This window comes from Taeniopygia guttata, chromosome 2 (assembly GCF_048771995.1).
Source record: "Taeniopygia guttata chromosome 2, bTaeGut7.mat, whole genome shotgun sequence".
NCBI lineage: Eukaryota > Metazoa > Chordata > Aves > Passeriformes > Estrildidae > Taeniopygia > Taeniopygia guttata.
Genome location: NC_133026.1, coordinates 85,411,704 through 85,426,384, shown reverse-complemented (window position 1 = coordinate 85,426,384; position 14,681 = coordinate 85,411,704). Strand labels below are relative to the sequence as shown.

Below are 14,681 nucleotides of genomic sequence, written 5' to 3'. Positions count from 1 at the left end.
GAAGAACCTCATTTTTGTCATGTCCTTATATCATACAATAATCACCTTCATGGAATAGCAGCCAGCACCTCTCAATTGTCTTACGCATTTGACTCCACCTCTACCAATTCTCATTTAAAGTCTTTAATTTTCCCTGATTTTGTATCAGGATGGAGCATTCTGTGCGGCAACTACCATCTCAAATAGCTCTTAAAGCCTCTAATCTTGAAATGACCAAACTCTATTTCCCATCAATATTTTAACATGTTTTATGTGCATATATTCAATGCAAATAACCTATAGCGAAATTACCAGTAGCCATATACCTTGTGCAATTATTCATGTCTATGCTGGCTTATGAATGTTTTTACTTTTCTGTACATTTTCTCCTTTTCTACTTTTGGGCTACAATATTACTACAAAAAGGCAGAAACACTCTGTAATGTGCTCATAACCAGTTGGAATGAGTACATTGTTTTCAAGGCTTGTCCATGAAGTTTGAGTAGTTAAAGCATAAAATATCCACAATAGCTTTAAAGGCCACAGGGAGTACTTCCCAAATACTTAGTCTTTGCTCAGTAGTTCAGGATGTGCATTTTTCATATTCAGTTCCTCATTTTACATGGAGTCTGCATAGCCTGAGGTGTCACATTTCATGGGAATTTCACAATGCATTAAAAAAAATTACTCAGAACCTGAAGATTCATTTTCATAGAGACAGAAAGCAACTCAAAGGCTCCCAGCCTCTGTCAGCTTTAAAAACAAGGGAAATCTATAATTTTATGGTGGTGTTATTACTAAATTCCATGTAGACCCTATATCCTCCTCACAAGCAGTCCCACCATAAAAGGCCATTTCATAATAATGCACGGTGCAAGGAACAGTTCAGTTTTTTTTAGATGTGTAAATTACTATAGGGTTGTTAAACTTTTGAACTCAAATTTGCTTTGATGCCAATTCCCATCCCAGACTGGGAGGACTTGTACTGTATGCTCTGTGTGAAGACTATCTGGCTCTGCTTCCAGATGGATCATGCATCACAATCACGTCCTGGGAGAAGGGAGGGAGGAGGAGGACAAAGGAGAGTGCAGTGCTTGCTCTAACAACTAAGGGAATGCTTAAGGTTGTATTCAGTAGGGAACTCAGTGTAATGCATACATAGAACAAATGCAATAAATATAATTTTAAAATATGCAGATGAGAAATGAAGAAAGGAAACTAACTGTGTAGAGTGGAAAGGAGAAAGGATATTTTCTCTCTTTTTAAACTGTAAGGCTTCCAGTGTAAAGATCTCCCAACTACCTCTGTACACACAAACAAAGGCATTTACTCTTAAAGATATTTGCAGAAGTGAAAGAGGATTCACCTACTGAGACAAGGAGGTTTAGTGTTTATATTATTAATCATGGAGATAAGTATAATGTGTCCTTTTCTTATGGTATAACAAAGAGCATCTTAACATAATTATTACTAGTTTAAAGGGTTCATGAATCCAGATGCCAAATCCATTTGTATTTTTTTTTTTTTTTCATTTCATGGCTTTTAAAGAAGAGGCATATCTTGAGGTTTCTGCACATGTAACAGAAAGAGTTACTGATTCATCACATATATAGGTCTCAGATAAATATTTTTCTGGGACTGTTACTTTTGATCTGAACTACAAGGAGTGGTACCTATAATGTTTGCTGATAGAAAACTGGCAAACCCACGTCACAAAGGGACATGGCATGCCTGCATCCCTGCCAGGCTGTACCTCAGCTCAGCAGCGCTGCTCATTAACAGGTCTTGTTAACTCAGCTACACTAATCTGCTACTAACTTCCTCACACAGCTATGTCTTGATTTGGTGTGTTTTATTTTGTGGATTTTTTTTGTAGCAGTGGTAAGAAGCCTAGGTTGTATCTCCATGTGGAGCTGCCCTGTACTATGTGGGCATAACAACTTCCACGTGGAGTTGCCATATGCTGGTATGATTCCACAGGAACTGTGGTCTGATGTCCAGCATAAAAATGAAGGACATGAACTTTGAAATGCCCATAGGACAAGTGTCCAGTTCTGGTAATATTTCTGAAAGGCCAAAGAACTGACTTTACTGGGAGACTGTGCCAGCAAATCTCTCAGAAGAAACACTCCCAAGTAACCAAGCTACAGGCACTCATTTTCCCTTTAAAGTTCAGGCTGTTATGGCAGGTACTTTGAGATGGGGTGAGAAGTTTACATCCTTTTAAAGTACTGCACATAAGAAGGCAACTTGAATATGTAGAGATATATAGGAGCTTCACAGTTGCATATGGATATCTTCCCACTGAAGGCTAAGAGAAAAGAAAGAAATACAAAAGTAAGCCTAATCAAGTGCTGCCTATTCCTATTTACTTGGGGCTGGGATACTTTTTCTGCAGCTGGAAAATTTTAAACAGTTTTCCAGTTCATACAAAAACAGGAATATTGCAAAGACATGGAGTATTCAGTATTAGCTCCCTTTTCCCCCCTAAACCATCATTACTACCATCTGTTTTACTGCTGCAGTACCAAGCAGCAAGACATGTCTATTTAGTATAGAAATAGTCACTCACAGACTTTATTTCCCGTTTTTTGTTACTTACACAACCCCTGCTTCCCATATAGACATTTACTGCAGAAGAACATGCTTCTCTATGCTAAATGCTTTGTAATACCTAACCTTTAATGAAAAAGCCCAAAGCTACGTAACTTATCAGGCTGAGAGAGGGAAGTTCAAGAGCACTGGAAATATTCATGTCCTTGTAAATAATGAGGGGTCTTTTTGATAAAAACAGCAGCCAATTCCTGGAAGCAGATCATCCCCCTGTTACAGAGAGCACACTTACAAACCCCAAGCATTCCTAGTAGCAGTTGGCTCAATGCAGAAATGCCACCAGCCAGCTGATAACTTCATGCCTAGCTTTCAGAATGAAAGGGTTATCAGCAGCAGCTTCCACAGCCTGCTTGCAAAACCTCATCCTCACCTTTGACTTCCTCTAACTCCTTGACATCTTCAGGCACACACGGTGTCCTGGTGACAGACAGTAACCAGACGGTCTTTTACCATCCAGCACTGACTCATTTCAGGAATTTAATCTGATTCCCAGAATACACAGTGCAGCCCTTAGTTCCAAACTTGGCATGCAGGTGGGATTGCATGCCTCTGGCTTTATAAATAGGCATAACTGTTGGTGGCTTTGCTATATGTCAGTGTTTGAGCTGTTTGCCTGTTAATTCGAAAAACCTGACCCCCTGCCTGAGTATTCATCTGTAGTTCTGACTGACTCTGGTGGCTCCTGTGCATGTCCAACCACCCTGCCAAAGAGCTCAGTGTCTCCTAATTCCAATAGCAAAGTCACTTTCTGCTTTACAACCTAGTAGCTCTTATTTCTTTCAATTTTTTATTGTTGTCAGCTACACTGTACTGTATAATTAAAAGCACATGCAAAACAGATTTAGAATCACCTTGCTGCAGTAGGGAGCTGAGGTTACTAAAAGGCTAACTACCCAGATACAGCTATACTCTTTCTCTTCATCCATCCCTTTGGAAAGGTTGGTTCCCATTCACCAGGCAGACAGGTGAGGAATCAAAATATTGCCCCATTCTTATGCCTCAGTGGGGGATTGGAAAGTTTCAGGCTCCTCAGTTCTCATTGCTCTACTTTGGGAAGTCACTGCTGCTCTTGCGAACTTCTCCAACACTGGCAATTCACATCTGTACAAATTGCAGCTATCAGGAAAACTGAAGGAAATTGTTTTAATGGGTTCCTCATAATTTAAGTATGTAACAAAGATCAAAATGTGTCTTGGAGTTATGTTTCACATGTGATTTTAGTGTTTTAAGACACCCGGTGCTTTTTTAATGACATTTTAGGACTCATATAGAACTTTCCTGCTAAAAGTCCCTCATAAAATTACTTGAAAGTCCTGAAAGGTCTTGCAAAACCAGCAAGAAAAAAAAAGGAGCATTATTATATACTCATTCAATCTGCATGAAGATAAAAGCATGCTTGTACAAATGCAATTCTAAAACAAACTGCATTTACTATTTATAAGGAAAAAATTGTAGGGCATAATAATAATAAAGATGCTATTCTATCAGACTGAAGATACTGTTGACTTTGTGCATGAACTTATCAAACTTTAATCCTCTTAAATGGTATGTCACTGTCCTTCAGAGTATGTCATATCCCTTACCCAGGACCATTATCATTATCTTCTCCACTTGCACAAATATCTGTAGAAACACACAGGACTTCAGCACTTTATCAGAAGTGCAGAGGGTCTGTGACAGGAAAATGCTCTACTGCAACCCAGTGTTCCACCCAGATTATTTAATTAAGTCTAAATTACTGAAGTTTTGACTATATTGTCCTTGGAGATACTTAAAGGATGTGCAGACATGGTGCCTAGGGGCATGGTTTCATGGTGGTTTTGGCAGTGTTAGGTTAATGGTTGAACTTGATGATGTTAAGGGCCCTTTTCAACCTAAATGATTTTACGAGTCTAATTATCTTTAATTTTAGATTATAGTAATGGCTTAGGCATTTACGGGAGAGTTAACTTAAAGCACAAATATTACCTCCAATCATAACTCCTGGGCTCCTCCAAGTACTTTTCTTTATTTCTTCTTTTAAAAAAACCCCTACACTAGAAATTCAAAACTGCCAAACAAAATTGAAACCATTTCTCATTCAGACTTGACACTCAAATTCTTATTCTCCATATATGCACACAGCTCTCACTAAATCAGAGAGCTGCATCCAAAAGCTGAATTTGATTCAAGCATAGTCTAGTATGAGCACTGTATGATTAGTCTAGTATGACTCCTGTCCTATTTTTTCCTCAGCCTTAGCTACATAGACCTTGCAGCAAAGTCAAGGCGTTTGCCTGCTCAGACTGAACACTTGGTTTGTGCTCTCAGACCACAAGAACAGTATTTAGCTTTCATCTAATTATGGACACCTCTAAATACTGATCTGAATCCATAAGCAGCCAAAAATGGACCCAAGTACACAATTAGACTCTACAAACAAGGCTGGATGACCTTTTGACAACTTTCTCATTTGATCTGAGGGACAGACAGCATAGGACCCACCAGGCAGAACTCCTCACATCACAGGGCCAGCAAAGTCATCCCTGAACATCACAGATTATTTATTCAGTATATCTTTAAAAGAATTAAGCCTTGATCTACACAAGCTGCTTTTTTCCCTCACCTTCCCAACAGCACTGTCTAAATTATCAGAAAACATGAAGGCTACCGTGGCATTTTTTGAGTTGCTTTCTCATTCTGTGCAAGGAACAGATGATCCCAAAATTATATCCAAAGAATCTTCAAAATTACAGTAAGATTTTTATTAATCCTCATCAGTTATGTTTATTTTCATTACCTTTAACCCATTCCTATCTGTTTTTGAATATTTAGGTAACATCCAACGTACCAAAATCTTGTAATTGGGACAGGAAATTTTAACTTCAGTGTTATCAGTGAAGTTCTTCATCCTTATGGATCCTTGTGGAAAAAAAAGGAAGATGGAGGAAATAACAAAAGGAAAATAAGCCTGTTTCCATGGTGGAGGGAATGTCCCTCAAAACATGGTTTCTTTAGATGTCCATAATAATTAAAAGGAACACTGGAGAGTAAATTTAATTTTAAGAACTGTTAAATAAGGAGGATCAAAAGCTGTTTTCTAAGCTAGTCTTTTTAAAAAGTAACCCTCAAGGGAAGCCCTGGCTACTGTTGGCTTCCAGTCTATAGGTTATATGCTGACAGAAGGGAACATTTTGGGAAAGGTACAATCAAACAGCCCTAGTTCAGGGGACCTGAGCAGAATAAACAGTCATTCCTTAGCAATCAACAATAAACTATCTGGATTTCTCAGCATTGTATGTAAAAGCCACATTTACCTTCTCTCCACTTATCCGTTAAAGTAACTAAAATTGTCATGACTCATATTTAATAATTTTTTGGCTGCTCAGTCTGACTTGAACCAAGTCAAAGCTCCTAAGCAGAAATTCACAGCCAGGAAACATTAAAGTGAAACAATGCAGACTTTTGCAAAAAGGAAAATAATATCCTCAAGAAACAACTTGTACCTGGAATTCACTGAAGCACCTACAGCCCTTAAGCATATGTGTATTTCCAGCCTATTTTCCCTCCAAGGTTCAAAGCTATTTCTTGATGAGCACAGGCAAACAAGTTGATATGAAACACTGGGAAATTGCTCAGTCAAGATCATGGACAGTCTCATGTAGGTGAGTCCTTGAAGTAAAGGAGGCAATGCCATGCCTAAGGCTGTCACTTACTCTCACAAGCCCTGCAAGCTGAGCTAGAATTGCCAGAGGAAACAAATGAATGACACCAAAGATGCTGGAGAAATGCCAGAATATGGAACTTAGGAGAAACCCCATCTATTTATGATTTAGGTTAAATGCAATATATATAAGAAGAATATTCCAATCCAAAATGATCTGCAGAACAGCAAGGACACCACAGCAGGAAGGCACAAAATCTCTAAAAAAAGACTACTTTTTACTTCTCAAATCTCCACTATTCAACACTAAGCTTAGAGTTACAGGACCACCTCCGTGCTAATTGTGACGTACCTTCAGTAAAATTTATTAACCTATTTACCAGTACTCCGGGTTTAGTAAAATGCAGCACTGAAATAGATACACAAAACTGCCACAAAAAAACCCAAAAAAACCCAAAACAACAAAACAACCTAACCAATCACTATGATCTTCCAAAAATAATATACCAGAAGCACTCTTACATGATGTATTTAATGCTTCTTTTCAGCACCTTCCTCAATGTATTCACATAAGATTGTTTGGCTATACCATACTTCCAAATCTATCTTTATCTCATTGCACATGCAGACCTATTCAGAAAGTACATGCTGCCTCCTGGAACTGCAAACCACCTGACATAATTTTGGAGTTGTAACAAGCTTTGAAATTCCTGAAAGACAATCAAGACCAAAACTAAAATGAAACCCACATCACACAGACCTATTATGAAGGATGCTAGGATACACTACCCAGAGAGAAACTTCAGGTTCACACAGCAGCAATGTAGGGAAAAAACAATACCTGATTTTCAGAAGTTACCAATCCTTAAAGATATCTTACTAAAATAATGTTTTCACCTTTATGGCATACTTCTATGTAGTTAGTTTTTGTTATTGTTATTGTTAATGTTGTTTTGTTATAATCATGTTGAATGAGCTATAATCACTTGTCAATAACAATGTAACAAGATGAGTTTGCGGTTGCATTTGTATGATGGCATGGGCATTGACACTAAGTCTCTGTTCTATCATTCATTGAATTCTCATGAAAATTTCTCATTTTAGATCATGGAAACCAAGCTCTTGAAAACCACCACAAGAAAGAGACCATTAGATCTCCTTGAATGCTGCATGTATTAGGGTATGGGAAGGGAAGGAGAATCGGGAGGCTCCTAGACTGAGGGCCAGACTGTCCCATACAGCACTTTTATTTTGCTTCCAGTCTGAATTTTCTGAGATCATATATGGCCAGTTTTCTCCCAGAAGCTTTTAATTGAACATGCTTCTGTGTCCTTGTCTTCTGTTCAAGTACATTTATGTGACTGCGTAGCTACTGACATAGAACATAATTCCTGTAGTAATGGTTTGTTTCTTTTACACCGCCAAATCTGGTCTTATCTTCAATGTCTTTGTCTTTGCATGAAACTCCACTTTCGATTTGAATCCTTGCTTTCCATAATTCAGCATATCTGGCTCTTACAAAAACCTTCTACTTATTTTTGTTGGTCTTTTTTTTTTGCCCTTCAATGTGTAGTTTGAGTTTTAGCAGTTAAATACATTAAAATGACATTTTTAAATACAGCTATATACGTCAGTCTGAGAAAACTCAAATGAGCAATCTACCACAACTATGCCTTCGTAAGCAGTCTCCATTTACTATGAGATCATCCAGCAGCAAAGATCCCTTGGAGTGACTGGCCTCCTCTCAAAATACTGAAGAAACTCTCCAAATTTACAGTCTAGGTTCCCTGGCTAGAAGTAAAACGCATGCACCCATTTGGGCCACAATAGATGAAATCAGCTTTCTAATCACATAGCACACCTTTTCCAAATCCCTCTCCAAACCCTATCTTTGCCAGTTATCTTTTAAGTACAAAGAACAGAACACAAACCTCTCATTACCTGTTTAGCTCCAAAATGCCAGATAGCTTAAAATTGTTTCCAGCCAACTGACCCCTCAAGGTATTTATTTCTCCTGGTTTATTCCATAAATACTGAGTGATATCCACAGATACCAATGATGCTGCATTCTGCTGCACCACAACAGAAAGAAAATAAATAAGAAATAAGAAAATACATCTCCCAACATGTAGTAGAGCAGACTGGGTGCTGCCACTCTCTGTTTCCCTAGTACTTTTCAACTGTTTTAGCAGCATGGAGAAAACCCTCCATGCTGCTTGACAGGTCAACAGCCACCCATCACTGCAAGAAAGAAGAGAAACACAGCTCTCAGAACTACTCCTGCTACATCCAACCTGCTTGCAGCAGCTCCTTTGTAAATGATGATCATACTCCAAGAAGTTATTTTGTTCTGTGCCCTCTGAGACAGTTATCCAGTAAAGGTTTTAGAATGACTTTTCTTTCTTAGAATTAGAGAATTGCAGTGTAACCTACAAGAAAAGGTGAACAATGGGGATACTATCATGTTTCCAAATATTCCAATTCATTTTGCTCTGTGGTGAGAATTAATCTTCCTTAACTTTTTTGCATAACATGAAAGGAATCAGGACCAAACTTAGAAGCAAGTTCAAACACACTTTACACAGCAAGTTGCTGCAGACCTGCGAGAGCTTCCAAGCAATAAAAACAGCTTTTGGATGCATTTCCTTTACCTCTCAGGATGTAGTTCTGATAATTCTGGTCGGCTTCTGCTCCCACTTTGATTAAGCAAGTCAGACCTTCAGCAACAACAAACTCATGAACCAAGTCCTTGTCATCCTGTCACAGAAGAAAGGAAAAGCTGATTTAGATTTTTGAAAGACAAAGAAACAGATTATATCATAATGTAAAAACCAAATGCATGCCTGCAACAGTGATTTTATGTTTCACATGTTGTAAGCAAGTTGATATAAAAATTGTTATAGAGAGGACCAAAAGTAGAATTTTTAGTTTTAAAACCAGAATGAAATACATCAGTGCAAAGCAAGAGAAAACATGCTTTCACCTTTCAGTCAACTACAGAAAATTAAAATCTGCAAAATATGACTTTTCATTTTTTCTCATTGAAGACTTGCAGACATTCTCCACAATATTAAATCTCATATCACATAAACAAATATCCTTAAAGTGTCAGTATCAACAAGAGAACACCATCTCTATTCCTTAGCATAATTCCAGTTTCAGTATTTTAGCTGTGTACAGAAAAACTTTAAAACTGGTTTTATTGCAATGTAATATTATATTTATTACCTTAACATAATATTAATTTATTATATTTAGAATGGGAAAGTAAAGCGTTAAAGAGCACCAGTAGACAATATACCTACACTGTGATGGAAAACAGCAAATACAAGAGAAAATTTCACAGGAGTTTATACTTGCTAAAGTGGTTCACTATTTTTTCACCATCAGCTCTTTCCTCAGGACAGCAGAATGACCCCATACCACAGATGGAAGTGACACCAGGGAGTGGAGGGGTTTCCTGGGCCTTACAAACCTAACTTGTGTGTCAAGGGACTATAAAGCACCACAGCTAAAGCTTGTCTGTTTTTACAGAAGGCTCATGCAGACGAGTAAGAAGCTACTAAGAGCTGGATTAAACAGCCCTTAATTAATTAGCCATACAAATTAGGTACAAGAACAATTAAAGATATTAATGGGAGAGAATTACTCTATAGACAATCTCAGTTGCCGACTGCCTTCTTTTAAATAATCTTAATTTATGCTTTCATACACAACAGTGTAACAGACACAAATTCCAGCTTTCCAAAAACACAGCTCCAAGAACCCAAGATCCATACAGTAAATTTGTTGAGAGTGATTTCTGAATTCATGGTAAACACTTAGCAAACTGACAAGAGAAAACAAATAATCAATTTCTTTCAGCTGGATGGTTTATTTATTATTAATTTCCTTCTTTCACTGGAGATAATTTACATAATTCCTACAGTCTGACCAAAGGGGATGTTAATAATTGGAAGGTGATCTATAAGTTTGTGACAAGTTTAGAAATTATGAGAAAAAAAAATCAATTCCATGTTTTAGCTGGTCAAATCTGTTAAAACAATTGGAAAAATATTATGCAGTCATGTACAGATACATAAATTTATCACATGATAAAGGTGATTTATCTTTTAAATAAAGTATAGAAGTATAAAAAGTGGAAGCATGCAATCATACCCCACATCTTGGTGAAAGGATATCATAAAAGCCCAAAATATGTATATATATATATATATATATATATATATATATATATATATATACACAATATATATACACATATATATACACAATATATCTAATTATTGAGTGAAATAATCTCAAATTTTTTCCAGATGGCAATGTTATCCTAGTTCAAAACCAGCTCCTTTTTCTTAAAATGTCTTTTCTTGGTACTTGAGCATATATTTTGATTTTGCATCAAGTGTGTTTGTATAGTCCTTGAATTGAGAAAAAAGGAATCTATTCTGGATTGACACACAGTGAAATAAAGAACATTGGAAAAACAGGAAAAAGTAGGAATAACTGTGGTCTGCAGATTCTGACTTTTATTAATAGACCTAAAATCCCTGTTTGGGAAAAATAAATGACATTTGGATGACGAAAAAACAAACAAACAAACAAAAAGTCTATATAGCAGAGAAGTTAACAGTAGTTCAGTCTTAAGAGTCATCCAGATTGAACCCAAAAAAGAAAATTATTTTTTTATTAGTGTTTAGCAATTAAGGGCTGCTGACATTCAGTGAAAGATAAAAACTGAAACACCCAGCGTAATTTTAGGTTGTTTTCCTATAATCTTAAATAATGAATATATATTAGTGCATCACCTGGAGAAAAATTAGAAATTAACATTTGATTGTCAAAATAAAGCAAGCTAAAAATCTGGTTTTATCTTTATGATATTTATTTATTTATTTGTTTAGTTACTTTTTTTTTTAATATGGACCTTTCCAAAGCAAATTTTGAGATCTGTCTTCTGGAGCTTTTTCAAAGCAACTAAGTCATAGAGTCACTCTAAACTGAAAGGAGATATATTGCAGGGGAACAGCAGAGGAAATAGAGGGGATGAGGAACTCCAACCAGATTGCTTTTGGAAAGCACTGAATAAACAAATCAAACCTGAATTTTAAAAAAGGCTTTTAAGGTATTTCTCCTTTCCCAAATAAAAGGCAAAAAGAAGGTGTAATGAAGTAGAGTACAAACACATCATGCCTTAGACATAAATCTCAACTCAGTACATTATCTATCCCATCGTGTATATACGATGAGAGGAAAGAAGCAAACATCTGGAATGTGCAGTTAAAGATGAAAGGCATGCAAGCCCATACGTTCTACATTGAAAGGAGAATGTTTACATCAATTTTGGTCTAGGATAATCTTTTCAGACCCATTAACTCACTGACTTGCCAAGTTAGGTGACCTCAAGAGTAAAGGCTACTCTCTAGCAGTGGTTAAGAGGTTCAGGTTACCAGGAAGAGAGCATTCATTGTTCAGAATATATGGCATGAGCGTGACAATGATACCTCCAAGTACACGCCACACGCATGTGATAGCAGCTAGAAGGAGGCAGGGAAATGTTGCCATTTGCTATGGAAATGGACTCCTCTGCTAATATTGCAAAGATTTATGAGCCCTTAATCAGCAGGCATTAAGGCACTGATGAGAAAAGCAGCAAAACAGGCAAAGCTCTCTAAGCTTCTTGCTAAGCTCCTGCAACCATAAAGATTGTGCAGTGACACAAAGTCTGGCTATTTAAAAGTCTTTATGAAAAGGTACCATTGGCCTCATCAGATAAATATATTTTGCTCATTTATTCACTGACTTCAATTAGATCATGTCACCTCCTTTTTTAGGCTTCTCAAAGAAGATAATGTATGTCTGTGCAATAGATGTCTATTTTCATCCAATGTATAACAGAAAAGACACTAAATATACTCAAAGTGGTGACTTTAAAACTTGCTTATGTGGTTGATAAAGTGCACAAATCATACTTTTTCACCTCCATAAATCAGCTTAGCAGCTAAAAAGACCCCACAAACCCTGTGATCAAGCAGTCTGTACCATGGGCTCCTGTGCCACCGGCAGAAGTAGTGAGGGACATTGTCTTCCTTCCCACATGTTTGTACCATTTGATATATTTTATAACTTGGTTTTGCAGGGTCTTACCTGAAGATGGAGACTGAAGATGTTTTGCAAGAACATGTTTCATCTGATGTGCAGCTTCCACGTACAAAGATAAATTGCCTATGTACTGTTTAAGATAGAATTTTCTGAAGCCTGCTATTTCTGTGGGACATATGGTTGAAAGCTTTTACCCAAAGCATCATTATTTTTATGTCACAAGAAAGTTGCTTCATTTCCTAGTAAGAATTGAGGTTTTGGAACATAGTTTCTCGAGGGGATTTTTTTTTTTAATCTAACCAGCACTGTTGAAAGCTTCATTCCAAGTATTTGGGGAAACTGGATTAGTAAGTGAATATTCACACTTGGATATGCACATATGTATTTCTTTCTTACGTGGCTAACAGCTGTGCAGAATACTGTCTTTCCAAGGAATCATAAAACAAAACAAGTTGCTTGTCTATAAGATTTTCACCCAGAAGAATCTCATTTTTATGTTTTGAGCTTCCCTTCTTCCTTTAATAAGCTAACCCATTGTTTCTGTGTGCTTAAGCATTACCATATTTAACTCTATCTTGTACTATTCTCTCCTGTTTCTGTTACAGAGTTAAAGACTGCACATTTTATAATGTTAATTTCTTTAAATAAGGAAAACTATGAGTTTCCCATGATTTCCAGGTTCCCCAGCCTGTGCTCTCCCCATGACACATTATTGAGAGAGCCAGCAATCACATTTTGTACTGACCAAACCTTCCAAAATGCAAAAGTCGCTTCAATCCAGCCTAAAAGTGAGAGCAGCACAGGCAGACAGAGTACCAGTCACAGACAGGAGAATCTCCTCACTTAGCTTTGCCTGTGGGTTTACAAGAGGGGATTGCATTCAAACCAGCTCCAGTGGTTGATGCATTTCAATGTCTGCTAGAGGATAAGCTTCCCTCTCTACTCTGTCACTCTACAACATCCCTATTAAGACAGATTTAAACTCTGATTATCAGGTCAGCTCTGGTTTTGTCTGTAGACCAAAAATTGTAGCTTCACAAAGATATACTGCATTCACATTCCAACACTGTGATAATTCACCTAGGCAAAAGGTAAAATTAATATTGCAAATTCACTGGACACCATGCATATGAGAAGAAACATACATCAACGTAAAAAGGAGGAGAAACCTCCTCTGCTGCATGAAATCTTTTGGGACAAGCTGCTGACAGCATATCAGTACAGAATCCTATAAGCAGAAAGGGCGCAGCTTATTCAGATACTACCTGGCCTGCCTCCTGAAGTAAATATCCCTACTTTTCAAGAGGAAAAGCTAGTGAAATTTTGATTCATTGCTATGTTCATCTGTGAAATAGTATTATGGCAGAGTGCACTGTCCGTAGTCCACGTTATTATGTCAGAGCAAGGTCTCCTTGGAAAGCTCTCTTCCTCAGATTCCCCTGCCAAGAGTTCGCACTGCACAGCAAGGAAACAGAACTGAAACAAAAAACCCAAATGACTATGCTCAATGTGAAAAAAATGAGATAACAAGGAAAAATACATTGATCAATAAAATGCCAGTGCATTTTGCCCTCTGAAAAAACATAAAAGATGGCTGCACTCTTTAGAAGTTAAAGCACATTTTTTCAAACAGTCCCCATCCCCTCCCCCACTTTTTATTTTTAATCTCCTGCAAAGTCAAGATAGGATCACAAAGTTCAGCTGGTTTTAGGAGGATTAAGGTTTAGGGATTAAGCTTCATTCATTTGGGGATGTAAATTAGCGGCAGAGGGACAGCAGCTGACTGGTGAGGAATGGGAGGAAGGAGGAGGCAGGTCAAAGAGCAAACCATGCACGACTGCAAGCTTTTGCTGGCATAAATCTCAAATGACAATGTATCTGGCACTCCACCACAAGAAAGTAAAATAAAGGAATATTGCCCAATATACTTCAAAATCTTTCCCTGTTACTGAGTGCATAAAGGCAGAAAGATAAAATCCAGCATCAACGGATAAGTAGGTCCTTGTTTCACCCTTCCTATACTTAATAGTACAAGGAGAATACAAACAGATTTTTTTTTCCCCTAAACATTCCTCTGGATCTGGCAGACCCTCACATATTAAAAAAAAAAAAAAAAAAATCCAAACCAACCCCATACTTTGCTCCTAATTTGACTGCTCTGGGCAGCAGTAGCCATGTGGCAGCACAGACCAGAATACACTTCCATGACCTGAGAGCTTTCATATCCACAGGCACCTTGTACAATTTCAAGCGCTCATACAATTCCCCATCCCAGCAGCAATGGAAAATTAACATGCAATTCCTCTCAGCTGCCTTTTCGGCTTCCTACCTCCGCAACCTCAGT

General features: G+C 37.5%; 1 protein-coding gene across 13 annotated transcripts in view; it reads right to left on the bottom strand.

Annotated features, from left to right (window-relative positions):
* FHOD3 (formin homology 2 domain containing 3) overlaps positions 1 to 14,681 on the bottom strand; it is a 374,599-nt gene that overhangs the window by 183,584 nt on the left and 176,334 nt on the right. For all 13 annotated transcript variants that reach the window (XM_032746914.3, XM_072924374.1, XM_072924376.1 and 10 more), the window contains exon 5: positions 8,887 to 8,992. In XM_032746914.3, the coding sequence (XP_032602805.2) occupies positions 8,887 to 8,992 (106 nt within the window). The remainder of the gene's footprint in view (positions 1 to 8,886; positions 8,993 to 14,681) is intronic.